The sequence below is a fragment of the Anser cygnoides genome, chromosome 1 (assembly GCF_040182565.1).
Source record: "Anser cygnoides isolate HZ-2024a breed goose chromosome 1, Taihu_goose_T2T_genome, whole genome shotgun sequence".
NCBI classification, from domain to species: domain Eukaryota; kingdom Metazoa; phylum Chordata; class Aves; order Anseriformes; family Anatidae; genus Anser; species Anser cygnoides.
This window is the reverse complement of record NC_089873.1, coordinates 72,297,699-72,325,691: the sequence shown is the minus strand read 5'-3', so window position 1 is coordinate 72,325,691 and position 27,993 is coordinate 72,297,699. Positions and strand designations below refer to the sequence as shown.

At 38.2% G+C, this 27,993-nt stretch overlaps 1 protein-coding gene across 2 annotated transcripts in view; it reads right to left on the bottom strand.

The window, feature by feature from the left end:
• The window catches only part of LRP6 (LDL receptor related protein 6), a 122,024-nt gene that overhangs the window by 56,195 nt on the left and 37,836 nt on the right, over nt 1-27,993 (bottom strand). The window contains exons 1-4 of one of the 2 annotated variants that reach the window (XM_048053633.2): nt 14,801-14,998; nt 3,492-3,528; nt 1,660-1,856; nt 760-891 (exon numbers count right to left, since the gene is read on the bottom strand). In XM_048053633.2, the coding sequence (XP_047909590.1) occupies nt 760-891; nt 1,660-1,856; nt 3,492-3,528; nt 14,801-14,813 (379 nt within the window). In that variant the 5' untranslated portion in view covers nt 14,814-14,998. Of the gene's footprint in view, nt 1-759; nt 892-1,659; nt 1,857-3,491; nt 3,529-14,800; nt 14,999-27,993 lie in introns of those variants that run through there. The other variant, XM_013172840.3, reaches the window with a different exon arrangement.

Genomic DNA, 27,993 nt, shown 5'->3' with positions numbered 1-27,993 from the left:
GAGAGCTAATTAAATCTCAGTGTTTATTTTGATATTGTTAATGTACTACAGCAGCCACAGCACATGCTACAAGACCTCTACTTATAACATGTAATGATTTGAAATCATATATATTAGACCACAATGAAAAACTAAAAGCAGCTTTAGGTGAGCATTAGCAGCCCTCAGTCTCGATCATGTCTTGGGTTTTAAGGCTGAAATACTTCTAACACCTCTAAAAACATGCCATTTTGCTCAGTTCCTATAAACAGATGTAGGTGACTAACTTCATGTGCATGAACTGAAAGAGATGCCACGTGCACGTGTATAAATGGAAATCAGATCTTTGAAAGAAATGTTTTATTTTATAGTCCTACTAGCAAAATACTAATGCATGAAAAATAACGTTAGAAACCTTTTAGAGACAACAGAGGAGGTTGGTATCATTTTCTCTAGGAAAAGGTAACAGAGTCATGTTGTCGTGTTCCCCCCTCCCCCCCCCCCAAAAAAAAAAAAATAATCCAGGGAATTAGTGACATGGGCAGAATTATAACCTAAATTTTGTGACTGGAGGTAACCTGCTCTTCAGCTATGAGACTGTTTCTCTTTTTGAAAAGCAGAGGGCATTTTTTCAATCACTTAGCTGTAACACAACAGCATATATCTTTTCACAATTTCCCACCCTTAACGTGCATTATGCAGTGAAGCTGGAAGAACACCTTTCCCTGCAACAAATTACTTTGTGCTAAACCTAAAAGGATTTTTAAAAACAAAGCCTACCATCTTTGCAGGTCTTTCCATTCTCAAGAAGTTTCACACCAGTGGGACATGCACACTGATAAGAGGGCTTGGTAGGAGACATCAAACACAAGTGGGAGCAGCCACCATTATTAATTCCACATGGGTTTGTAGCTGTTAAACATAAATCACACAGATTAATGCTTCTGATAACGAGTGACCTCATCTCATGTGTCAAGACACATACAGTGTTTGAATGGTAGAATCAGTGGCAGCATCACAGATTAAAGAAGGAAATGATAAACACAGAACAAGTAAAAATTAATTCCAAGTGTTGAGTAGTGGGGTATTTATGGTACCAAAACGCATGGATGTTGAATGTTTCCTTTCTTGGGGAAGTAGCACTCAGCTCTAAACAAGAGCCTTGTTTCATCTCTGTTCTTCTCATTTTCACAAACTATTCAACATGTTGGTGCTGAATGTATAGTAGGCTGTATATAATATATATAAATGCAAACAGTAAATTAACGCAATGGTTAAGACAGTGGTTGTTACACAGAACTAGTCTTGCTTAATATCATCTGCCAAATTAACATCACTTTCCATTCAGGAACTACTACTTGGAAAAAATATGAATACCATGCTGCCTAATGTTATGGCACATGAAACAGAAAAAGGAATATCACAACAGGATAAATGTGGCTATCAGAGAAAAAGCAAGAGACTTTTTTTTTCCACATTAAAAAAAAACAACACAAAATAAAACAAAAAAACCTTAGAGAATATTTGAATTCTCCTTTTTTCCCCTTAATCTCTGCATTGGAAAAGTTGCATCATGACATGAGTGAAGCCACTTGCCACTATACAGAGAGACTAATTTTTTGCAAATCAGTTCCAACTTGCAATTAAAAAAAAAAAAAAAGGGAAAGCAAGGCAACTTACCATTTGGCTGCCTCTTTTGGCTGAAAGCATGGATATCCATGGGAGAGAAGATGTTGGAATGTATTTCACGCAGGTCCTCCCCAGAGTACTTGCTGCAGGCCAAGATTGAATGCGTGTTCCAGTCCGTCCAGTACAACGTGTCCCCAAACAGCGTCAAAGCAAAAGGATGTGGAAGGGAGCCTTTAACCACCGCTTGCCTAATAGAGTACAAGGAAGAAAATGAATACTCAAACACAGTTCATAATGCAGTTTTGCTCAAACTTAGCCTTTACAGAGTAAGTACTGTTGACCAAAACTTTCCCCTTATTTTTGGGGAACAAGTATAGTATGCACAGTTTGATGAACAATTTGGGACAATAACAGAGTCCTATTTTCAGGCTGCCTGCTGATAAAGTCCAAGAGACACCAACAGAAATCATTGCCTATGTTGGTGGTTATTTGTTAGAGCTTTTAGCCCTCAATACCTGGGGGGCTATACATCACCATGTGCAACTGGGGAGAACACCAGCTGATTTTATGCAAATTTGACTGCAACTTGCAGATATATGATGTCCATCACTGTCAGCCTCAGCAGATTTTAAACTGAGACAGTGTTTAGTCATTTAGCAATCTATCCATATCTTCCAGTTTTGCTGTTTTGAGCCCTCAGAAAAATATTTTAATAACAAATAGTTTCACTGTAAAGAAATCCTGAAAGTTATTTTTTCATGTTTCATTATTATAATTATTAAGCTATTGTTTTTATTACAAGCAGTGCCATTAAACAGTTCTACTGATCTTTTGCCATAGTAATGGTATCATTTCTGAGCAAACTGGGTCACTGTCTGTCTCCAGGTTCATAAACAAAATTAAAGAGTATACCCATATATTTTATGTATATATATACGCACACATGCTCATTAAGCATCACAAAAATGCAGCATAAACATTACCGAAGACAGTTTTTCCAGGTTCTTGTGATGTAGAAACTAATTATCTATACCGAGGTTCCTCAGAACTGGAATTAAGTAGCTTGACTCTTACTTTTTTATTTAGAATCATAGAAAATTTGAGGATGGAAAGGACTCTGGAGGTCATCTGGACCAACATCCTGCTCCAAGGAGGACCACACAAGTACCATTTACACAAGTGATTCTTCCCACCTCCTCTCTTCTTAATTGTATGTGCACAGGCATCCAACATGTATACGAGCCCCCACTGAACAATGGAGACAGCCATCTATCTATCTCCCAGACTAAAAGCCTAAGGGACTGACACATAGCTCTACTACTTCTTCAAGTACAGGGCATATTATGATCATCATCTTCCCAATTTTCTTCTTGCAGGGAAGAGAGTCATTATCTGTGTATTTACTGAGAGAACACCCACACACTATATACATCTTGTTTGCAAAGAAGTCATTAGCTGAACTGGTTTAGTAGAGGACAAAAATACTCTTATTTTCCAAATATTTTCTGTCAAAATATAACAAAAGAGTATATTAAAGCAAGAAACTTGAAGGTGTGTTCTGCCAATGATTGAGTACAAAGAGACTGCAGTCATTACAGCTCTTTCACCTTAGCTTCTGCAAAAAGATGCATTATCTTTAAAGCTTCTATTTTTTTCCAACTCCTGAGGAAAACATACACATTCCCTTACTTGTCACTCTAGTGTTCCAATTCTACACCAAGCAAAATTTTCTATTTCTTGATATTTTGCACTGGAAAGTAGGACATATTATCTTTTCTTTCTTATCTCTGTCTGGAGTCAGGTATATATTTGCTTCTAATTAAATGCACAAACTAAGCATCTTACAAAAGACTATTATAATATAATTTACAGCTGAAACCTACCCGACAAACAGCAAAGCCAGAATGACACAACATGCTCCTGCAACAAGAATAAAGGCATTCTAATTCTGTAAACATTTTTGCCAACCCCACCCCTGAACCCAAAATGCCTTCACATTTGAATAATTTTAGTTTAGAGCAGGACTGGTGACTATCCAAGTCTTTATGACAATTTTCATCTGGGACAGAAGCAATAGAAGTCCAGAGCTCTCATAATGCCCAGACCTTCACCATAGACAAGAGACATTTTTCTGAATCTCATCTTGCTATTCACTTAAAACCTCAGATTTTTAAACGTGATTAGTACCCACCAGTTCTCAGTGAAAATAAATCTTCGAGTATAGTAGAAGCTGCTAGATGTGCCTAACTTTTGGGCAACCACGTATCCTTGTAACAATGCATAACGTCAGCTGTGACCCTTATTTAAACCAGCCCTGGAAAGATTCAGGAGAAGTAGGGAGCTGCCTCATTTGACTGCTCTGCCAGCCACAGCCTTGAAGCAATCACTCACCGTTTTACTCAGTAGCTACAAGGAACTGACAGATGAAAATGTCTTTGAGCCCAGATACAACAGTACATATTGCTAGCATTTACTAAGGTGAGAATTACTACTAATATGTAATCCACATATGTGGTTTCCAGCAAGTCATTACAAGATGATAGCACTTCTGATTTTGCTAATAGGAAGTGAGCTTTTTTCCCCTCTGAACACACGTGATGGGCACCAGCAGGTTTGCCAAAAAGCAGCCAGGATGCAGTGGCTGGATTGCACTCAGCAGGCTGTCCCCAGCCTGACAGCTCCGCAGCCTAATGAGGGGAAGGAGGAGAGGGGGGAAAGGGCTGGGGAGACGTAGTGCTAAAAACAGGAGAATGAAGGGAAGAGAGAGCAAGGAAAGACCTTCCTTTGGCTGCAGTAAAGCAATTATGCTCTACTGTGACCTGCACTAAGATCCGCAGAGCTTTGGTTTTGGTGGCTGAGAAGAGGGGGAAGGACTTCTGGCGTAGCCAATTATTTATTAAATACATTTGAGTGAATGTACAGGGCAAGAATGTCACCTGCAGCATTTAACTGCTGCGTCTGACTGACATTTATGAGCATGAGCACCCACCTGGGGTCAAAGAGCAGCCAGGTCTCCATGGCTTTGGCCTCACTTAATAAAGCCACTGACCAGGGCACCAGCTGTGGCACTGCAGGTGTAATTGGACCAACATGACCTGACAGCTCGTCAGTGGCAGCTTCCTTCAGCCTGTACATTCAGCTCAGGTTTGATTCGAATGAGTGATACAACGGCAAAAAGCATTGCATCCTGTTCACTAAGCTCTTTAGTTCCTTCAAACTGCTGCACTCATCCCATTAGCCTCGTTAAAAGAGACACCAGAGATAAGAAGAAAAGTGAGAGATGAGGAGAAGTAGCAGCGTTATGAGCTCAGGAGACATCTCTAGGGCTTCAACAGGATGCAAATTGGCTACATATTAGATGGAGCTAAGTGTGCAGTAACTTTAATAATCTTCCCTGTGCCAAGCATACAATTACACAAATTTGCCTTAAAAACCTTGATGGTGATTGACATTTAAAATGTCACAATCTCTCCTCTGTTTAGTTGGCTGGGAAGGAAGTGCAGAACGAGAAAGCATAGAAGGAAGTTACAAAGAGAAAAGAGATAAAACAAGAAATTTCCACAGAAATTAAATTCTATCTGTGCTGTAGATCACATTTTCCTAAATACAACTATTTATAGTATCATCATGGCAATCAGAGTTGCAATTACAATAAAAACTTATTATACTAAAGAATTTTCTACTGCTTGAAGAAAATGCAGAAGCAGTTTAAATACATTCACTTCTGTTCCATTCTCATTCTGTTAGAGACCTATGAAATACTTTGTGGAGATAATGAAAAAGAAAAATACTAAACAAGTTAAAACAGACGTTACAAAAGGGGCTACTGAACTCTCAAGCAGAACAGACACAGGAAAATTCAGAAAATCTACCTAGAGTTGTACTAACAATGACAAAAAGCTTCTGCTTCAAGATAATATCCTTTTCAGACAAAGAATAAACTCACTTGAAATAAAAATTAGCAAATGCCAAATTTAAATGACAAAGATTAACTTCAAATTTCTACCCTTCATGGCAATCCAGATTTCCTTGGTCTGTCCAACCCCCCCCCCCCCCCCTTTGTTTTTTTAGCAACTAGTAGAAGAATTAAAATCCAAATCTGGATTACAGCTATGAAATTTAAGAATTCTGACTTTTCACCCTATGATTTTAAACAGAAAATAATTTATGCTGAAGCTATAATAGTAAATGTAATTGTAGTTCCTTTATCTCTCCATAAAAACAGATAGATACTTTTCATCAACTATATTATTCTTTCTATTCTGGTGACACTACAACTACCTAATTTCAAAACTTTTTCAGAATAACTGCATCCTGGCCTGTACTTCACTGCATAATTAACATCACAGCTCATCAGTAATGAAACTCGTCTCTGTATTGGGTCTAATGCAACTGAACAAATATATATATATATATATATATATATGTAATAGTCAGGATAAATATTATGCTGAAATAACAGCTAGCTAAAATAACATTTTGTTTCAAAATAGTTATTGATACAATCCAAAATAAAATGGAGCTGCTACCAACTGAAAGAGAAGAGGAAAAAAAGCCATACCTGAGACGAATTCCAAAATCTGCACAATGCAGGTCAAGAATAAGATAACCAGAGCCCTCTGTCTAATGCTGTATACCAAAATCAATGATTACTAAAGTCTCACTCCATGTGTTTTTATTAATAGATATAGGTACGCATGGAAGTCACACACAGTCTTTACCTGCATTCTTTCCGTTCACCTCTGAGGCTGCCTGTACTCAATGGCAGAGAGCAAGAATTTTCACATCTATGTTTGAACCCATTTCTCCAGCATCCCTCTGGAGGATCCCATATCTATTTCCATCTCCTAAGCTATCGGGCAGTGAAAAAAACATGTTGTTGTATCACTCTTTGCAATCCAATTTCAAATACAACTGTGAAGACTGGGAAAAAATTAAGGTAGTTCATCTTACTGCATCTTACATCTTATATTTGCAACACTGAAGAGTAAATATTCGAGACAGACCTGTATTATAGCTCTCTTATACCTCTCAACTTTTCTCACCCAAAATGAGCAGGGTTAGTAAAGACATACGATTAAACAAAAAGATTAAATCAACCAGCCAGTGAGACCCAGCACACGTGAGCAATTCAGTTATGCAGCTTGAGGATACAGCACCTGGACAAGAGATGCTGCTGAGCCACTGCAGGCAGGCTTGTGGCAGCAACCCTGTCCACCAGTGGGGCAAGTTCTGTAATTGGATGCACATCCACAGCCTAAGCCAGAGAGGATCAACCACCATGCCAAAAGGGTTGTTCAGAAAGCACAGAAATGACTGATGCTTGTTTGCACATTCAGCCAATCCGAGATGCCTTAATTTCATAAAGCTAATCCAATTCTTCAACAGTAAGATTCAGCGAGACACTTACATGGTAAATGTAAGTGAATATATAAATATAAATACAAAAATACATATTCACTTAAAAATATAAATATTTATATATTCACTTTCATTTTCCATACAAGTATCTCATGTACATACATATATATATATATTCACACACATATTTACATATCCATACACAAACATATATTTTTACCACTGCACTTGCTACCTAAACATCTCTGTTTCAATAACCCTAAGAATTAATCTGAGTCAGTACCTGCTTTTTAGGCTATCATAGAATCATTGATCTGGGGGAAATAAAGAAGGATCAGTTATTATTAATAGAGGTATACTTCCATCTTGCTTGCTGAAAGATTTGGAACAGATTAATTACATTTGCAAAACTGAAGAAATACATTAATGAGATATACTATGCAATCCCTATAATTACTGACTGAAGATTAGAGTTTTAAGCAGTGAGGAACTGGGACAGGAGCATAAAATGGAGTGAACGTTTAAGTTTGCATTTGTAGTTCATCGTATGATGCTCTAGTGGTACTAAAATGAGCAGGAGCTGTTTGTAGTGTTTATTCTAAAAAAGTGTACAACACTACCCTTTTCTGCTGCATTTTCTTATACTAGTTTTACTCAGACAGGATACATCCTTGTTGGCACCTAGATACGTGTTGAACACTAAATTTCTGAAAATAAGGAAAAATTTTATATCACAACTTCTTTCCCATAAAAGTTACCATACTGGGATCCAACGACAATACAGTATTAAAAGACTGAAATTCATACCATCCAGAGGTAAAAGCTTTCTGATTAATCTATATATTGTTGAAAAAGTCTTTAAGGGATGCTCATATCTGCATTTACTAAATTTTCATTTATCTTCCTTCCTACACTATACCAGATACATTTTCAGTTAAAAAATATCTGTAGGCTACATTCTTATCAGGCTTTCTTGGTATAAGAAAACAAGAAACAAAACCAACCAAAACAAACAAACAAACAAACGAAAAACAGAACAGAAATTTACGTTGGAATTTCCATCATATTTTCCTTTGTGGACAACAACAAAATGAAAGACATGTCTTCTGAACCTTGCTTTTAGTGTTCATTACATGTTAAAGAAAGCATACAACGGACAGGTTTGCATGATGTAAATTATAACGTTCTATGGAAAATGTTTCTCTCCATCTAGATTTTATGTAACAGCAGAGCATTCAGGGAATTCCAAGAATTACAAAGCTATCACTTCTGACAACTGGAAATATTAGCAAGTGGCCAAAGCACTTGCAGGATGAATCCTGCACACCACCAGGTGAGGCAGGGTGAAAAGCCAACCAGCTGTATGACACTGCACCGTATCACGGCTGCCACAAGGCAGGGCAGGAAGCTCTGATTCTCTCAGAAGCTTCAGAGGTTTCCTCTTCTGCCAACCAAACAAAAACATCTGTAAAGCAAACTTGGAAAACTAAGCTGGAATTTGACCATGAATGCTTGCTCAAATATTCCTATCAGAATACAAGCCTGGTTCTAATTACCTGAGAAAGTAAACAGGAAACACTACTTGTGGGATATACCAGGGTCTTTCTAAACCAAAATATTTTTCCTTTTGCCATTTCTTTAAACTGTGATTGCCATGCACTTCCAGAAAGTACACATTAACAAGTAACAGGTCTACCAACGACACTTCAAACCCCAACTTTAATGAAAGTTTGAAGAAGTCAATCAGAAGTAAAGCCGTGGTTGAGTAATGAAGTCATGCTGTGGGTCATTTTTCAGTCAAACATCGTCATGACATGCAGCATAGGTGAAAGGCCTCTGGTAATAGGGGAGGAGACTGGAAAGCTGCAGGACAAGGCAATGGAGTTTGCGAGGAGGTGCACAGGTAGATGCACTGGCTGCACGTGGCATATGTACTGCATAATCTGCAGCTGCTCTTCCTTTGCTTTCAGCCCAGCTGTGATCCTGAAGTAACTGCATATATCATCTCAGGTCTCAGAAGCACCTCTGACGAGCTGTGGTGTTGCTCCGCCTGGGCTCATCGCCCTGTACTATGTATTTTTATTAAATGTCTACAAATATGCAGAGACCTGTGAGCTAGTGACTCTAGCCAGACACAGCCTATGCATATCTATCCTACACGCACAGTCAACTACAGATGTTTCAACGCTCTACCTTCCCAGCATTTTATTTCAGAAGCGCCTTGGGGAAGAATCAAGAGATTCACTCTAGTGCTGTGTCCAAATAATTTAATTAATTCTGCTTTGGCAGGCTTCTCTAGCAGCTTTAATTAGGTCATTGTTTGTCTTCTGCATTGTCCTGTAATGTGTTGATGAGGTATTAAAACAGACAGACTTTTCACTGCAGACTGGTTCCTCCTCAGTGACTGAAGTTATTAAATAGTTTTTTCTCATGGAAATATACACAAAGATACAGTATTTTATACCTTGCACATAATGTTCTATACTGTACATATTACACACAAACAATTAAAAATAAACCCTTCTAAATGCAGGGATACAATATTTTTAGCTTTTCATCAAATCTGCAACTAATGATCTGGCAGATAGACCTGATCTGATGCTTGAAAACAGAAAATATGAAAAAAAAAAATCAATGCTTGAGTGCAAACTTAAGACATTCACCTCCTTGCAAGAGCTCCCCAGCTTTCTGACAGTTGTTGAAAGTATGTTTTCTTACAGTGGCCTCAAAACCCATCTCATTAGCACAAACACTTCCTGGGGGACCTTGTAAGTGCATTTCCCTTCAGCCAGTAACGTGTTAACTTATTAATTAGAACTGCTGCTGCAGGGTAAAGGAAGAGAAAATTAATTCAAGAGCTGCCTTAGCAGGCCAACCTATCTCGGGTACTCTACTCACAGGAGAGCTGTCTGAAATTCAGTTTTGTTTAATTAGTCCCACAAAAAGCAACTGTTCACTCCGATAAGAGCAGGGCAAGAGCTGGAAAAAAAAATCTCTTCTGTGCCAATTTAATTTTTTAATTATTGCATTCTGACATGAAAAACTGTTTGTTCCTTTCCCTGGCAAACCAAGGGCATTAGTCATCAGCTTCTGTGCTCTTCCTCTTTATTCTAATGAGCCCATCACTGAAGTAGCCAGGGCTAGCAAGTCCCAGGGCTGGCAGGTAACTAGAGATGATCACCATAAAATTTGCTGTACAGATTTCCTCATAAATTTACAATCCTGACACATATTTACTGAGTGCTACAGCCAGCACTGTCACAGTGCTTCCTAATTTTGATGCAGAGGCTCACAGGTTCTAAAGGGCTTTATTTAGGTCCTGCCTGAAGACGTGACAAAAATCTAGGCCTCCTGTGTTTGTCCCCCTGCATGTTCCTCTCACCTGCCTCCTTTACTCTTCCATTATCCAGACCACTGCACACAAGAAGCCAAGCATTCATGCATATAAATGGCCTTCTCTGACAATAAATCTTCAAATTTTAGTTCTTGTGTACTGCCACGTAAAGAGATGTGATAGTCAGCTTACAGGAATAAAGAGACAAAAAAAAATATCATTTCTTACAGTTATAGAAATATGTCAAGAATGTTTCCCTTTTACTCATTCCAAATATTAGAACAGTCTGAACCTCAATACTTCAAAATTTATCTGTGTGACACTAATTAAAATCTTTTGCTATTTACGTTGTATTTTCTCTCATCATCCAAACCACAAATGCAGTTTTCCTTGAACTGTTTGAAATTCCTTTTTGATATAAAGATGTTAGTTACTGCTAAATTTCTCACTTCCACCAAAGCAATTAAAACTCATGTCATACTGAATTATATCATATATATATATATATATATATAAAATATATAATCACACCTATCTGCTATAGACTCCCACCTCACACTGTGGATCACTGAAAAAACAAACAAACAAAACCCTGAGACATACTTTACTCATTTGTTTCCTGCTATAAGTTAACAAACCTAGTCAAATCCAGAACATTTACTTTATGATCACTTACAACAATCACAACATCTGTTTTAATCAGGAGTATTTTAGCTAGCATCAAGAACAAAAAATAAATAATAAATTACTTTATAAATATAAAAAGAGCAGTTAGAATAATGGTCTATCAAGATCAAATCACTAAAACCAGCAGATTATAAGGAAGCCAAAAATCTGTTTCAAATTAAATTACACAGCAAGTGATGATGTTCTTGTCATTCTCCATTGTTAAGGAAAATGACTTTAAAAGGTAGCCCTCTTAAAAAGGGATTTTAAAGGTGGTGGTAGAATAGAAAAACTGGCCTAATCCCATTATGTCATCCTTTCATGTGAAAGCAAGACCATACAATCATTCTGGGTGTGTCTGTTCAGCATCCATCTCCTCCATGTCCATACCCAATACATTTTGTATCTCTTGGTCAAACATTCAGGAACGTAGGGAATCACAAAAAAAATGCTTCCTTAACACTTGTATGGCTGTATAGGTACAAGGGACCCTAAACCACTGTATTTGACCCACCTGACCAGAGAAGAGCTGAAATATAGGGCCCAAGAGCAATTTGTCCAGCTGCCAGACTTGTCAAGAGTGCACAGCTGACAGTGATGGGAAGCAAGAGATAATTTTGGGTGAAGGTATACAAGAAGCCATGGGTGCATTGAGGGATTGCAACGAGTTCCACTATTCACAGAAAAAAACTGCTTAGTTTTACCTTTTTGGGTGTGGGGATGACCAGGAGAACAGACTGAAAGGGTTCTCCCCCCGCTTTAAAACTTAGAGGGGAGATCTCAAGGATTTTTTGTATGTTTCCAATGGTATATTTTATTTTTAATATTAGATAATCAGTTATTGACAAAGATGAATAAAGTAATGAGTTAAGAGATAAAATACATAATTAGTTGTTGTAAAATACCATATTGAGAATGGTGAATTCTGTTGATTAACTGAAAGACAATATTTAACAAAATTAAATCACTTTAAACAGCCACATTTTTTTCTTCCCTAACATAAACAGAGGCTAAGAGGTCAAGCAGAGAAAAAAAGAAAACACATAAAAACCATTGTAGAACAGCTTAACTTCTGCGATTCTTTCCTTTTTCCCCTATGATGTAATTGCAAAGAATAAAAAAAAATGCTTGGATACAGATGTTGACTATTTTCTGAATCTTCAGAACTTTCTCACACGCCTAGGGAAAAACAGGTGCTGTTAGAAGCAGTGTGCGCTTCTGAGTGCTTAAGGGAAGTCATATGCACTTCCCTCCCTAAAGACTATTTTCCCTTTCTCCCCCTCAAATGGTAACATATTAGCACAGTTCCATGAAACATTACTGATAAATTTCAGTATCAGTTAAAAACATTTAAATATTAAACTAATTATTTTGGTTTTAATGCATAAAAATAATTAGGATATCTAAAATTTAAGTTACTCATCTATGCAGGTCTTTATTGCAGGTTTCACCAATTCCACAGAATTCACTCTGGAATGTGGTAAATGATCCAGGCGACTTTGCTTTCCATGTCATGAGACACAACCGTTAGATACAACTCTCTGCAGACAGACAAGGTTGGGCATCCCCTTGCACCAAGAAAGATCTGCACCTTAATGGCCTCATTTTTAGTATGAATCACTTCAAGGTTAGCCAAAGGCAGGGAAAGGGGGAGGGGGGGGACACAAAATAGAAACAAAATACTGAAACCAACAGTATTTACACTACTGTGGAACAGATCAGCAGGAAGGGAAAAACTGCAAAGGAATCTGTAGCAGAACACTGAAAATGCAGCAGTGACTGCAGGAAATTTCTGTGGAGCCAGAAAGACAGGAGATACTAGATAACACAGGGAGGTTTGTGCTTTGTGGGAAAAACATATAGCTTTGGATAGTGGTGGTGTCAATTTTGATCGGTGGAATCTTTACACACAGTTACCATTTCAAAAATCATCTCTGCATCTTGCATCATGTTATCAAAAGCAGTACAATTTATTGCAGAGCCTGATATATACACACTGTCTAACAGGGCGTCAGCCAGAATGCAGCAGCATGTTGTGGTAAAAAGATGGCCCTTTCCATCTCATAAATGGAAGACCCCAAAAAGAGTGACTCAAGAATAAAACAAGCCACCTAATTATCTTGTGGGACAAATCCATAGTGGGGGTTCTTCAGGTGTGACCATATCAGTAGCCATCATGAAGTTGTGTTTTCTTCTCATTGTTACTGTTTGGATTGTTTTGGTTTTGTTGGTTTGTTTCGCTCCTTTTGCACCAACTGTGAGTATGTCCTACTCATATAAGAAAGCCACATTTGGGCTGTAATTTTTCAGGTGGCAAGCTGTCACTGAGACTCATGTGTGATCATTTCAGTCGAGATATGTCTTTTTAAAGTTCTGTTACACATCTGGTTTCATGACTCTCCATTCTTATCAAAGGAAATATATTTTTTATTTTTTTTTAGCCCCAAACCATTTTTACCTGGAACACCCTAAAATCTTTTTCCCTGTTAACCAGTACCAATTTAAAAAAAAGAATAAAACAGACTCAAGTTATTACTGTACATGACAATTTCTATCCATTTCTCTTCATTACTTGAAAACTTACAGGACTGTGTTCTTTTCTTAAAGCAAGTATCACTAAGAAATCTCTTCTAGTACTAACAAGTTTGTTTTCTTGTGAAATAAATAACAAATTAAGGGCTACCTTGAAATTATATACCCATGTCTCCATGTTTTGAATTCACAAAGCTAGTTATAACATTTATACCCAAGCACACAAATTTAAAACTGTATCCAATTCCTGTTACCTTCTCTAAATAAACACCATTACAAAACTACTGCATGAACTTTTGGTCACTTAACAGGCAGACATTAGGAAGAAAATGACACCACCTTTCAAACCAGCACTACAAAAAATCACGGAGTTCAAAATAAATAGTGGAAACATCGTGGATGCTTCATACATGCTGCCTATGCTCATACTCAGAAGTAAACACAAAACACCTATCTTGTCAATAAAACGTTTTCTGGAGAGCCTAAATTCTTGTGCCAGGTTAATGGCAAAAGAAAGGACTAATATGTTGGAACGAAGAACTTAAGATACTTCATGCCTAGATAAACCAGCAGAAGCAACACAAGAATTTGCAAAGGATAACCTCAAAAATCATATCCCATATGATAACTGAGCACCAGCTAACTGTGAATCATTTTTGTGCAAACAGTACATAACATAGCTCTCAAGCAATGAAGAAGGTCATCCTCCAAATTAAGGATAAATGCATATATACAAAGTATCAGTTATACCCTTAATTAAGAAGTAACCACAACTGGATCAGAAAGGATTACATCATCATTATAAAACTTAGAGAAAAAACAGCTATTTTAGCATAGTTCTCTGTAAAGACTTTTCCACTTATTTCCCAACCCCTAGGATTAATAAAACTGAAAGACTTAATGAAACTAAAGATCGTCATCTATAATGATCCACTTTTTCAGGTTATTTTCTGCAATTCTAAATATCACAGCAAGAAAGGAACAGAATACCTATCAAAAATGGAAATTTCTGCTAATAGCCTTATACTATTAGGAATAGTATTCAGGGATTCCTTTATAGGACTAGTTCTGAGAAAAGACTTAGTGAGTTACAGGATACCTCAAAGGAAGCACACACTCAACTTCACAGTTCTGGAAGAGGGAGAATGGGGAAGGATGAGAGTGTCTGATAGCACTAGTTGGCTTAAAATTTTGCAAGTGCTAACATGCCAATTCCCTGCAACAGAGCTCATGATATTGCTTAAGCAACATCTTCTAAGAAAAGCACAGAATTACATAGATCAAACAAAAACCTCTTACCGATGACTTCCATCGAGATTTGATTTGTGGATGAAATTCAGTTTAGCATCTGCCCAATAAAGTTTCTGTTCCTCATAATCCAACGTCAATCCATTTGGCCAGTAAATGTCCGTGTTGACTATAATGGAGCGGCTTGAACCATCCATCCCAGCACGTTCTATCTTTGGCACTTCTCCCCAGTCTGTCCAGTACATGAATCTATAATTATTTAAAAAAGAAAAAAAGCAATTGTATAAATCTACAATTGGAACATTGGATACAACTTTCAGTAAGGCAAAGGCTCTTTCTGTTTTGCAGAGACAGTGTCTCCAGAGCTCTGTTCTACTGGGTATGATACACATGTCCTGGAAACACAACAAAACAAAGTCACTTTAAAAACTGGAGAAAAGCAATTTAAGACAAATCCACAGCACTATGTCAAGTTATACTTCCAAGTGAAAAAGTTGGGTATATCCAACAGAACTTGACAATAACCTCGGAATTTAACATTAAACAGCAAAGATGGATATTACAGTCATAAAATAGACTATTCAACATGGGTCAGAGCAATAGGGGCCAAAGAATGATTTGTTGCTGACATAGCTGATGCATGTAAGCAGTTAAGCAGATTTGACTGAAGGCCAATTCATGTCCTTTTTTTTTTTCCTCCCGCCAAGAGAAATTTACAGAAAGACAGCTAAGTCAACATATTTAGAAGCATAATTTTCACCCACTGATTGGACAAAACACTGTAAAATCTTCTAAGACTGGGGAAGCGAGTTTTAAAATGCGTTAGCAAGTATTGGCACATGTTTAAACATTACTTAGTAAGTGATGGGGGAGGGAACTTATCTAGATGCATATAAGACTGAGGTGAAGCTAGGGAAATCACTTTATTATGGCTGTAGGCTAGTGAGAAGGAAGAATATTTGTCCATTTTCTGCAGGTGGTAGAAGATTGATTTACTTTTCTGGGTTGTTAACAGATTGCAGAATTAAACAGAAATAATATTTAATGTAAACAGATTAGACAAAGTATGTCAGTGAAGCTTGCTCTGTTTTGTTGTTGCAGCTGGGACAGACGAAAAGCCTACTGTCCTAAATTGCTTCGCATAACCCCATGACATCTGCCAACATACCTGCTTGTATCTGTGCTCCCTAACCTGCCTCAATCAAAACAATCCAGACTTGGAAAGATCTGAGGCCTTTAAACTAACCCAGATCATCACACAACCACAATATGTCATTATATGGTGCCCACATGTGAAGAGGCCTGGCCACCCATCCTTTAAAGAAAAACAAATGTGCAACACATTTAAGAAACGTTTGCAGATGAAGTTATTCTTGGCAAAGATTTATTTTTTTATTTTAAAAAGTCAGGAAATTCCATGTCATATTTTTCCCCTTAATTCATGTCTACAGCATGTTTGTTTTAATGCACAGCTATATCTGTGGACAGAAATGCAGCTGATTAACACAAATATTGCCCTATTCAATCCCAAGTGAGTCATTCTTTATGGAGCAACATGCCCGTCTTAAAACACAGAGCACAAATATCTGAAGAGAACATGTAAGATTTCTGTAGACATGAATGAGTGCTATAGAGAAACTGTTTTCCTGCCAGTAAGAAGAAAAAACAAATAATCTTCAGATAGGTAGCACAGTAGCAAGTCACCTGGTCAAGCTGTGCAATAAAAAGAACTACATAGCTGAAAAAAGAAAAGTTTAAAAAGTCAGACAGCACTCTGCCAGAGAGCATGTGCGAGAAAGAAGAGAGAAAAAGAAATGGTTATTTTAAACTTCTTTAAAAAGACCCTTCTTTACACCAACTGTCACGTCTCAGACTTCCAAATACTTCATCAAGGTTAATAGGTTCCAAGGTCCTGGCCACCCTGCTAGATCGATTTTTCAGGCTGAAACAGAGAGCTCATTAGTTGCTGTACAGCCTTGTCTTCTTCCATGTCTCCTTCTCACCTCTTATGCACACTACAATTACTCAAGCAAAAAACAGGTAGGGGAAGTTTGGCCACAAAGAAAAGCCTTCCCGGACTTCACAAAACCAGCCCCATTTAATTTGTCAGAGGAACACACATGCACACAGCATTTGCTTTAAGATTCAGCAACACTTCCAATCAGTTCTGATGACCTCTGCTCTGTTTCTGCAAGAGGTTGCTTTTTGTTCTCCGCCCTGCCCTGCCCCCCCCCCCCCCCCCCCCCCCCCCCCCCCCCCGTCATCTGTTTGTTTTCCACCACCTTGCTTAAAAGCCCACAGGTTTTAATGTCTCCATTAAAAATCTTTGGAACCAGTCATGCTCCAACTGATGGCATCAAGGGCCATATTTCATTTGGGAAGCTGGACATTTCCTTGTTGCAGAAGTAATGGAGGTTATAGCTTGATGGCCATTTCTTTTAGTAACAGCTGCTTTTAAGCAATTTCTTGCAGATCATCTTTTGCTTCCAGTACAGTGCTTATGTGTCTATGGAGCAAACTGGATTCAAGGAACAGGTTTGGGCTAAAAATCAGTCATCAATCTGAATGCATTCCTGTGCACAGCTCTATAAACACTTGCACACAGGCTGAAGGTTTCTGTAGCTGCCTAAACCACTACCAGTGCCAACAATGCTCACCGAGCTCCAATTTCAGTTTCTTATTCAGAAAGTGTCCTTAAGCTCTGCCCCACAACGGCTGAGAGAGTGGCAAAGGATGCTGGAGCGGGGGGGGGGGATGGGAAGAACTGTTTAAAACAACTGGAAGAAATGCCCCCCCCATAACCACGCTTTAGGTTACCTGCAATTACTCTGAGGCAAGGGAGACCTGGCTAACAGCCAGGGTGTGGGGCAGCAGGCAGACAGACAGATGGACACGATTGCAAATTCCCATTACTGCAGAGATGTCTCTACAGATTTTTCCATAGAGATCTTGGATCCCTCTTCCAGGTAATGTCAAACTGCTCACATCTGTGCAGTACCAGTTGCTCCCTTCTGGAAGGCTTACGGATTCTTGTTGGATTATATAATGGTTGGCAAGTGAGCCATACAAAGACCATGCAGAAAGATGTTATGACGGACAGACTTACTGAATGATGGTAAGCCAGCCATACAGAAAAGGAAAGGGTCATTCTTCCTCCCCCCCCTCTTCAAATATATTGAACTATTTCCATTAAAAACAAACAAACCAAACAAACAAAAAAGCAAAGTCCACAGGATATAGCAATATATTAACTGAAACAGACTATCTTGGGCCAACTTATGCCACTCAGCACCTAAAGACTACAGTTTGACTTGCTGGTCTTCTCACCTACTTACACCTTGCTAGAAAATTTAAATCCAGGAATTGAGGTTTTTAACTGTAGCCCAGAAGAGTAAGAAATAAAAAACATATACACATAGCATGTTTACTCCCTAGTGGTTCAGGCATGGAATTTGTCTCCATGCCAGGTAATCCTGAAACCATGAGATCCTGAGGGCAACAGACAAACAGGCTGCAACTGAGGTTGGCAAGCCTGCTTGGGTCCAGAAACAGAAATGCTTTCACATGCTTCACTCAGGTTAATAGTTCTTCCAGTCAGTCGCAGTCAGGACAGAGAGTATGAGGGCTTGGAGACTTGTCCAGCTGCTCGTTCCTGCCTCCTGCTGCAGACCACCCCCCACCGGTGGCAGCAGCGGGGACACCAGCTGGTGCCTCGCTCCTGTAGTTAGGTACCAGTTCCTTTGGTCAAACTCATCTTCACAGGGAGTCTGAAACTAGGATGGAGAAGCGATAGTGTAGCAATGCAATAAAATGTAAAAACTGCAGAGCTGAATAAATATACCCCATGTCTAAGGATTTTCAAACACAGAAGGCAGACTTCCTTACTTAAGAGTACAATACTTAGCAGGAAAAGCTTTTATTTAGTATCAGATCAACACAAATAGAGCCAAATCTCTCTTAAATCTAACCTAAAAAGATATATCACAGCAGATTAAAAATAATATATATATATATTTCTTATTTAAATAATTAACCATTAAATTTTAAAAACTTTGGGTTTAATCAAAAAACCTTAATATTTTGCATCCTAACTGTTAAAAGCCACGCACATCAGTCTTCAATAGCAAGACTTCAGAAATGGCTGCAAGCTGTTACAAAAATATAACAAAAACAACAAAAAGTGTATTTTTATTTTTGTACTATTGTAATTTTAATATTAGGTACTGTGTCAGGAAATGATACAACCCCCTTTAAAGAATTAAGGTACATCAAGTATTTGAAATATATTTGTAGAAAAGAGGAAAGTTTCTAGACATCAGTGCTTAGCCGGTATTTTGACTGTGACCCAGAGCATTGTTTACTGCTAATCCAGTTGTAAAAACATTTATCTTACAGGATTATACCAACTATAAATATAATGAACAATAAAAAGATTTGATTGTTTAACCCCTACAAACATTTTTCTACGCATCTCACTTAAGTAAGGTGAAACAGATTCTAAAACTTCCTCTTTTTAAAAGGTTTTGCCATTGCAAAAGAAAGGAAACAGCGTTTCTTGGTTTCACTCTGTGAGATGCACAAAGACAGTAAATAATAGAGCTTTTTTTTTTTTTTTTTTAAACAAACCTTAAAGTCTGGGCAAACTGGGGGTAGGAGATTCCACATACATAGAAAAAAGCTTGCAGAGTACAAATGCTGAGACTAAATGCTATAATTTAGCAGTGATTTCCGACGGTACTCACACCAAGACAGAAATTCATCGCCAGCACCCATCGGCTTTGCAACCTTCTGATCTGCAAGGCTCCCCAGCACTGATGCAGATCATTTCAGCCCTGCTATCCCACATGAAGCTAGGCCCCTGCCAGCAGTATCATTAAAACCCAGGCCCACATCGAGATGCACACAGCTGTTTCACTCATTGAGCAGAGATACTGTACATGACACTTAGCTGATTTTAAGGCAGCTAATTGGGACACCGTACAGGGCAGGCAATCATTCACCTTCCCAAGCATTATTCTGTGGGAAGAACAGCTGCTTAATTGGGACAGCCAATTATTTGGTGAGGCCCTTCACAGTGAATGCTCCAACTTTGCAATTAAGCTTGTTTGGGTCCCTGAGAGCCTCTAAGCTCTACGGGGACACAAGCAGTCTCCCAGCTTCAGAGCCAGGAAAGGTTTCAGAAGCTCAGCAACCCCTGTGGAGCTCATCAGCTCTGTGATGGGCCTTGCAAAACTCAGCGCTCGGCCTGCTCTGGTTCCACATTAGCAGGACTGGCACCCATCTAATGAAGAAAAATTAAGTTAAATAATATACATAGTTTTCACGAAGTACTCGTGTCTTATATACATGTGTTTGGCTACCTAAAACAGCTCTGGACTTTAGAGGAAGAAACGTCTGTGGCCCTTCATGACTTCAGGAAGAAACAGCCTAAAAAAGAGACTATTCAAGTGTCCTTAGCAGAAACTTCTCGAGGAAGGCTTACAGAGGCATGGGAACTGCAATCCAGAAGGACACTGAAGTGTCAAATGAAGCAGAAAATGGAATTTCAAATGGACTATAAGTACCACAGGAAGGTTTTAGCATGAGCTTTCTCAAGTGATTACAAAATTCAGGAAATACTTTCAAGTCCTTCAAAAGAAATAAAAAATGAACATAGCCAATTAACTATAGAGATAATTCTTCATAAAAGAGAGTTGGAAATATCTCTTCAGGTTATGATCAAGATAAACACAAGAGAGATGTTCTTAGCTAGCTGAGAACTGTAGTCTTTTGTAATAGTTTGTCTCTATGAATAAGTATAGACATTAGTTGAATGTTATTTTCAGAGTTGTTCTACAGCCATTTCCCATGTTAACACTCAGTACATTCAAGGGCAATTTTTGTGCTACATAACTTACCTTACGTAAGTTTTCAGCTCCCTCTGTACCGTCACTCTTGTATGTGCTAAGAACAGCTATGTGGGGAATGGGTGTGAAGTAGTGAGCTATGAACATCCTACTACATTGAATTTCCTTCCCTTAAACTTACTGGCTTTAGGAGCCCACAGGCTCCTACCAAATCTGCAGTTTTTCATTTCAGCCAGGCAGAGGTGGCTCAGAACCACTTCTCTGGAGCATCGGTACATACACTGGACAAAAACAAAACAAGATTTATTTCACTGAAAACAGAGTCTTTTGTATTTCATTCTCCTCAAAAACATCAATGTATCTAAGCAAATGACTAAAAAAGTCAGATGTGCTCAAAATGCTTGCCAGGCAAGCACCATCAGACCACGCTGCAGCTTTTTAACTCCCTGCCCTCTTCATCCCCATCCCCTGCTTGCTGGTAAAGGCTGGAGGTCTAGCACACCTCCACAAGCACTTTCTGCCTCTGCTACTCCATTTCACAGCCCAAATTATTAGTGCTCAGACCACCAAAACTAGAGAGGAGTCTGTCCAGCCACTTTAACACAATGACTGGAAACAGAGACATCTCATTCTGCCACGGCTGCTAACAACGCAGTAATGCCTTGCGGAAACACAACTCAGTAATGAACTACTGTAGCCTTCATAACTTATCTCTCAGGAATCTTAACAGACTCAGACAACAAATGGAGAAATCAATGTGAAAAATCCCATATGTGGATGTCTACTGTACACTAGAAAAAAAAGTATACTGGAGCATGTATTTTGCAAGGCATACAAATACTTTTCCCAGCATACTCTACACTGGTTCCTTAAGAGAAATAAGCTACTCTGGTGGCAGTACTATGAAAATGACTGCATTTATCTTAGTACCACAGGCAGTATACTCATTAGCAAAGACCCACCTGTAATCAGTATGGCAATATGAGGACTTCCACTTAAGAGCTGGCTTTAGATTCCTGCTCAGACCTAATCAAGCAGGAGAAGGAAAATTATCATTAGACCTTCCCTTTTCTTGTAATTCATTTCTAAAATTAAGGATAAATGCAAATACTGCCATTTTTGAAAGAAGAAAACTTATGATGAAACAATCAGAAGCAGATGCTTTGCTTCTAACTCACTAACAACAGTACAACATAGAACTAGAAAGAGATTTTGGAGAGTGCTTTCACAAGTCCTAAAAAGAAAATACTAGAAGACATTCATAAGAAATCAATGTAGAAGCACAAAGTTATGTGATATTTTGATTTCCCATACAGAAAAAAAATGACTTCATATGCAAAAGTATCTCTCAGCCAACATGCTGGCTGTTTTCAGGTATTCTAGCTCAAAAAATATGCTGGGCAGTCTGACAAGAAAAGCACAGAGGGAAGACTGTTTTTCAGTTTCACCCAGACATTTCTGAGAGTCCATGGGAAGTAACATTTGACTTAACTGTCAAACATACACTGATACATTGCAGAATCACGTGCATATGGTTGCCCTTTCAGGCACAGATCCCAAGGAAAAAGAGAAAGAGGTTCATTAAAAAACAAGAAGCTGTTTTTGCTGAATGTTCACAAAGGCAGAATTTCAATTGTTTGAGCAGGTGGAAAGGTCTCTTGCTCCTTGAACTTGTAAATTAACCTTTCCTATCTCCAGACACAAAATGTCTAACAACATGTCTTCCACAGCTATGAAACAGAAGCCATTTTCTGGTTTATTATAGAGCAAGCAGGAAATAAAGCTTGTCAGAACTCAGCAGCACTTAAAAAAAAAATTAAACAACAATTGCCCCAGCTTAAGCCAAATTAATATTGAAAGAAACAACTTCCTCTCTCTTACCTATTTAGCACCACCACTAGACCCTAGCTGACTGCAAGATGGCAGTGAAATGCAGATGTGGGCTGGAACGCCTTAGCCAGCCATTCATGCAGGAATTGTCCCAGACGTCATACACCAGACCCCACAAAGTTCAGCCAGCTTTTTAGCTGCAGGTAAGCCAACAAAAAACTAAAACATAAGTTAATGTAACAGGAGATGGATAAATTAACAAAAGGAATACTTTTGCCTTCTAACATACCTTGGTTCTTCAAATGTATCAAGAAATTTGCAGAGGAAAGCAAACCAGTTGGCAGTTTTTGACAGACTTCCAACAAACACACAAACAACAAAAAAAAAAGCAACTGTGCTGCAGTCTCTTGAGAGGCTAGGAAAGAAACAGGGCCAGGGCAGTGTGTTGCAGCTGGGTAGCTCTCTGAGCCGAGGAGTCTCACAGAGCTCTGCTCCACTCAGTCCCAAGTGCTAGTTGCTGAGCATTACCCAAGAGGAGCCCATGGACACAGAACAACTGGTTTCAGACAGCTGTTCAAGATCCTATTAAAAGATACAGATGCCCACACCTGTGAACTGAACAAAATTCTGAAAGCAAGTGTGAAAGAATATTTGGCCTAATTGAAACTACAAATGGTGGAGAAAAGTGAGAAACTGGTAGGATTATTGCTCACCATCTTTTCAAGATAAAATTTAAGTCCTTTGCACAACAGAAAATAATTCGTTCCTTTACAATGACTTGTATTAAAAATACAAATATTTGCACCATAAAATATCCAATTTTTAAATAAGAAGTTAGAATTCAATAATTTCAGTGAGCCTTGGTCTGAAACTAGACACATACAAGCCAGCTACTAAAATAAATTTTTCAGTTTCTGCTTTGACACACAAGGATCTTCCCAGTTAAGTCATAATCAAACTTGTTTCTTATCTTTCAATTAAAAAAAAAAAGGGGAGAATTCTTCTTATTATCTGTTTACACATCCTGAATACAGAAAGCAGAGAGAGTGTTTTGTCTCAAATTGCTTAAATGGAGCAGTGGATTTTCCCTGTACTTGTATCTTAAACTGAAGCACTAGGAACACACCTACTTCTCCACAGCACAGTCATAAACCCTGACGTGTTGCCTAGTGCATGAAGGCAAGAGAGAGAAATCTCATTTGCCATTTTGTGCTGTTTCTTTCCAGCAAAAAGTCATCCCACTACACATCACTGTGTGGTATTACGAGCTACAGACTCCACCAATGGTACTACAGAGCTACATAAACTGCATTCATGTTATGCAGAATTTGCTGGTATAATGATCCCAGCAATCCTTAGTGCAGACACAATGCAATACAGTAATTGTTTTTATTCAAGACCTACTCACTTTATTCTCTATTTTATTGGGTTAAGTTGGGACCCAACCAGTTCCCTGAACCAGCCCACCATGCCATCAAGCAAGAACCTGTGCTAAAATATGAGAGGGTAGGATGGCACAGCCAGGAACAAGAGGAGAGGAGAGGGATTAAATTCATTTAAAACCCATCAGGGAAATACCCTGTCTTCCATCAACTGAAATTGTGGAACTGCATGTTCAGTATCATGAGAGCCTTTTGCAATTTTTCTCAGTGACTTTTCTGATCAGTCCAAGTAAGTCTTTCATCAGTAAAATATCCCCAATATAATATCCCCTTATTATTCAGCCCCTCTGTCCACACAGTTATCAACTAGATCATTTTTCCGTTCTTCATTCCTGGACCCTTCAAGAAATTCTAATTCTAACTTTAATGTTCTACCAAACCAAGCTGGCTCAGATCCTTCATATCATGTCTCTAGCAGGCTGCTAATTTTCTTTTCATAGTTTCCATTGTATTGCGTGGTATGGAAATCAGGCTTACTTATATGTAACCACCATTCCTTAGGCCTCTTTTATTTTTTAATTTTTTTTAAGTGAATTGATAATGACATTTAGGAGTTCAGTACATTTTCAGTGCAGTTCCTGCCCTTGTGATTTGTTTTATCAATTTGTTGATATGGAAACCAACTCGATGCCTTCTGTAAGCAATATGCAAGCAAATAATTCATTCATTTCAGCTTTTCTGAAATAGTCTTATTTGCCTTGAATATATTTTTTTCCTTCTATACTTTGATCATCCACTAGACCCACTCAATCACTTACTCTCCTGCAAGAAAGCAACATGCAGCAATTAGTCTTTTCATACTACAGAATTACCAAAAATAAGGCCTTATTTTTAACCCATCAAAAGCTGCATAATGTTCATGAAAAAAATAAACAAAAAAAATGGGGAAGGAGATCACTCTGTGAAGGATAAAAAGAATAGAAACAAAAGAAATGAATGTAATTAATGCACAATGAGGTGGCCCACGTTACACTGGAGATTTACTTAGAGCTCTAATTCTGGAGATATAAAGCTAGGTGAGCTTGTCTTTTATTGAGAAGGAAGAATGTTTTCACAGAGCGTTTAGAAAGACCCACTAAATGTGATCTGAATACAGGCCAAAGGCTTCACACTCGGATGAAATAAACAACCCTTCATTTTTATATTGAAAAAAAAAAAAAGATAAGTAACTGAGATTTCAGAGACTTCTTACAGTTTTTTCTAGGTTATAATTTTCAATAAAGTAAGACTGCTTCTACTTTTTCATTCCTAGTTTATACAGTTCAGTAGCAAATTCTCAGATTCTTTTTTTATGGAAAAAGTGGTTTTATATCCAACAGAAACTCCATTTCTAACTTCAGAATTCCAGATGCATAAGTACAAAATATAAATGAAAACAGCTTTAAATCCAAGTCATCATCATTTCTCCCTACAAACTTCTTGCAGCTCATTCACCTGCTCTTCTGGAAAGTTCTCATCCCTATTTTCACCACAGTATTTAGAAGACACACAGAATGGGAGAAGGAAAAAATAAATACTAGTATCACATTTTAAACAATATAACTAATTAAAACCATGAGTTTTGAAACTAAGTTGGTGACTGGGAGAGGATGACATTACTACAGAAATGATACAAGGATATACTGATAAATGCCTTGGGAACGGAAAAGCTACTTTTGTTTGGCAACAATGTGAGGAGCTACTATGTACAGAAGCAGCCTCTACAGGTTGCACATCTTATAAAAAACATAGACTTTCAAAATCAGAAGAAAAGCAGTCTTCTTCGCATGAAACTCTGATGTTCACATAAGCAGAAAATAAAATTCCAGCAATAATTTGCTCATTTAAATAATACTGCTTTCCTGTCTAATAAACACCACACCAAAAAGCTGATCGATCTGATTGCAGTTGTAAGAAAGCTTTTGCCACTGGCCCGACACATCAGGGCTGCCACTTTTCCACCTCTCTGCTGTGTAAATGCAGAAGGTGGACAGTAGGATAACTGGTGCAGAAGAGCCCATCAGGATGCGATTAATGAAAAACTCCTCCTTCAGTTTTGTGAAGCACAGAGCATCTTATTGCACTGCACCAGTCCAAAGGGGCAAGGTAGTACAAGCAGGGCCCTCTTGCTCTTCTTCCATGCAGAAACACTCCAAAGAGGTGAAAAAGAGGTGTTGGTGCCAAGACAGCAGGAGAAAAATGTTCAGTTGTGAAGAAATCACAGCTATAATGCTGGTACAGAAGCAGCCCACCAAGGCAAATCCTACTGACTTCTGTTTTAAAAATTGGATATTTTACTTAGGGTTTACCTCCAATCCTCTGAATTAAAATAAATAAATAAAATTGCACAATCCAAAGAATGCAACACTAGAGGGTACTGAGCAAGAGAAACCATGCAAACACAACAAGATCTGTCAGATTCAAAGTTTTCCTGCAGAAGCTATTCATTTGAGTGGTTTTATAGGAAAACTCATGAGTATTTTGGAATATTTTAACAAAACAATGAAGTCATTCTTTGCATTTAACTTGCAAAACCAGATGTCACGGTAAACAACACTAGCCGCATATAAAGTAAATTATATGCTAATACATGTAAAAAAAAAAAAAAGGAAAAACCTCAAAAACAACTAGACATCTTTTCTATATCTAAATATACTGTAAACTGAAGAGTCTAGTTCTGTAGAGACTCACTGCTTACATATATATACAAATCTTTCTAGCATACAATATTAGAAAGCTGGGAGTCCCTTATCCAGCTATAAAATGCACCCCAGTTCTCCATGTAGGAACACAAAATGGCAACTTTAAACACGTGATTTAATCTGACATAACATTCATTGCTGTATTTTCGCTCACTACATTTAATCTGTTAAAGTCTGCAGAAAGAAGGCGTACAAAAAATGAAGAGTTAAGAACATTACACTTGAGCACAGCAAAAGCCAGCATGCACAGGTATGGGAAAGTACCCTGAACCAGTGGGGGAATCCTGCTTACGGGAATCCAGGAGCAGAAAAGGAGCTCAGGCACCAACCCTGTTTGAACAGGTTGTGAGAAGGGGGAGGGAAGTTTTAGAAGAAATACCCCCCCCTCCTCCTTCCTTACCCCATACTTTAAGGCTTTTAAAGACTAAGAAAAAAAAAAAAGGAAAAAAAAAAAAGAAGAAAAAAGAAAAAAGCCCACTGAGTTACAACTTGTTCAAAAAGAAAAAAATAGTGCCTGCTACATTTGTATTTTAAGTATTTTTGTGGATACTCAGCACAGTGATGGTTAATTCATTTTACTAAGCATGACACATACACACCATAAGTTACTGTTCAGAACAGCACGATGGTGACAACACCACTACCAGTCACTATCAAAGGGGAAGGTAAACAGCTACTCTCCCGCATTCAATGGGATCTAAACCAGCACAACATATGAAAAATCACTTTTGCTTGTACATAGATATTTATCGTTGTTGCAAAGTGATTTTTAGTTTTGATTTTGCTATAGGGCCAAACTTACTGTTTCATTCCACAAATCAAATACATTCAGATAACTTGAGAATAAATATTTAAAAGAATAATTTAAAATGTGTCAGCAGAGAGAAAACTGAGAAGTTCAGGCCTGGAATGCTTTAAAACCTGCAATGCACAGTGCCACAATAGAGCAAGTGATCCATGTGTTGATATACAGCTGGGAACTGCACTGCTATTGCACCCTGAAGCTGCTGGTAGTTTTCATCTTTTAAATTTGTTGGTTCTGTGATGCTCTCCTACCCTTACATTTTTTACTTTATTACTTTGTTATCAGACTTGTTTTAATGGGGAGAGACCTATAGTATTCTGTGCCACTCGAGCAAAATACCGAGCAAGTTAAGTGGAGAGCATGCTCTGTTCTTTATTATAAAATATGCCACTCAGAACCTGGCACAGGTTTTAAATATAAGCCCAGCATGTGGAAGAGACGCTACCAAATGGGAAGGCAGCTATGAAGAACGTTGAGTCTTGAAGATATATTGCAGAGAAACACTCAAATCTTGCCAAAAATACCTAAATAATTTATTTGAATGAAGTCAGGAACAATGAACAGGAATCCATAGGCTCAGCAGCAAATTCAAGAAGGTAAAGTATCCTAACATAACCCCCAGCACAAGAGCACTTCAAGA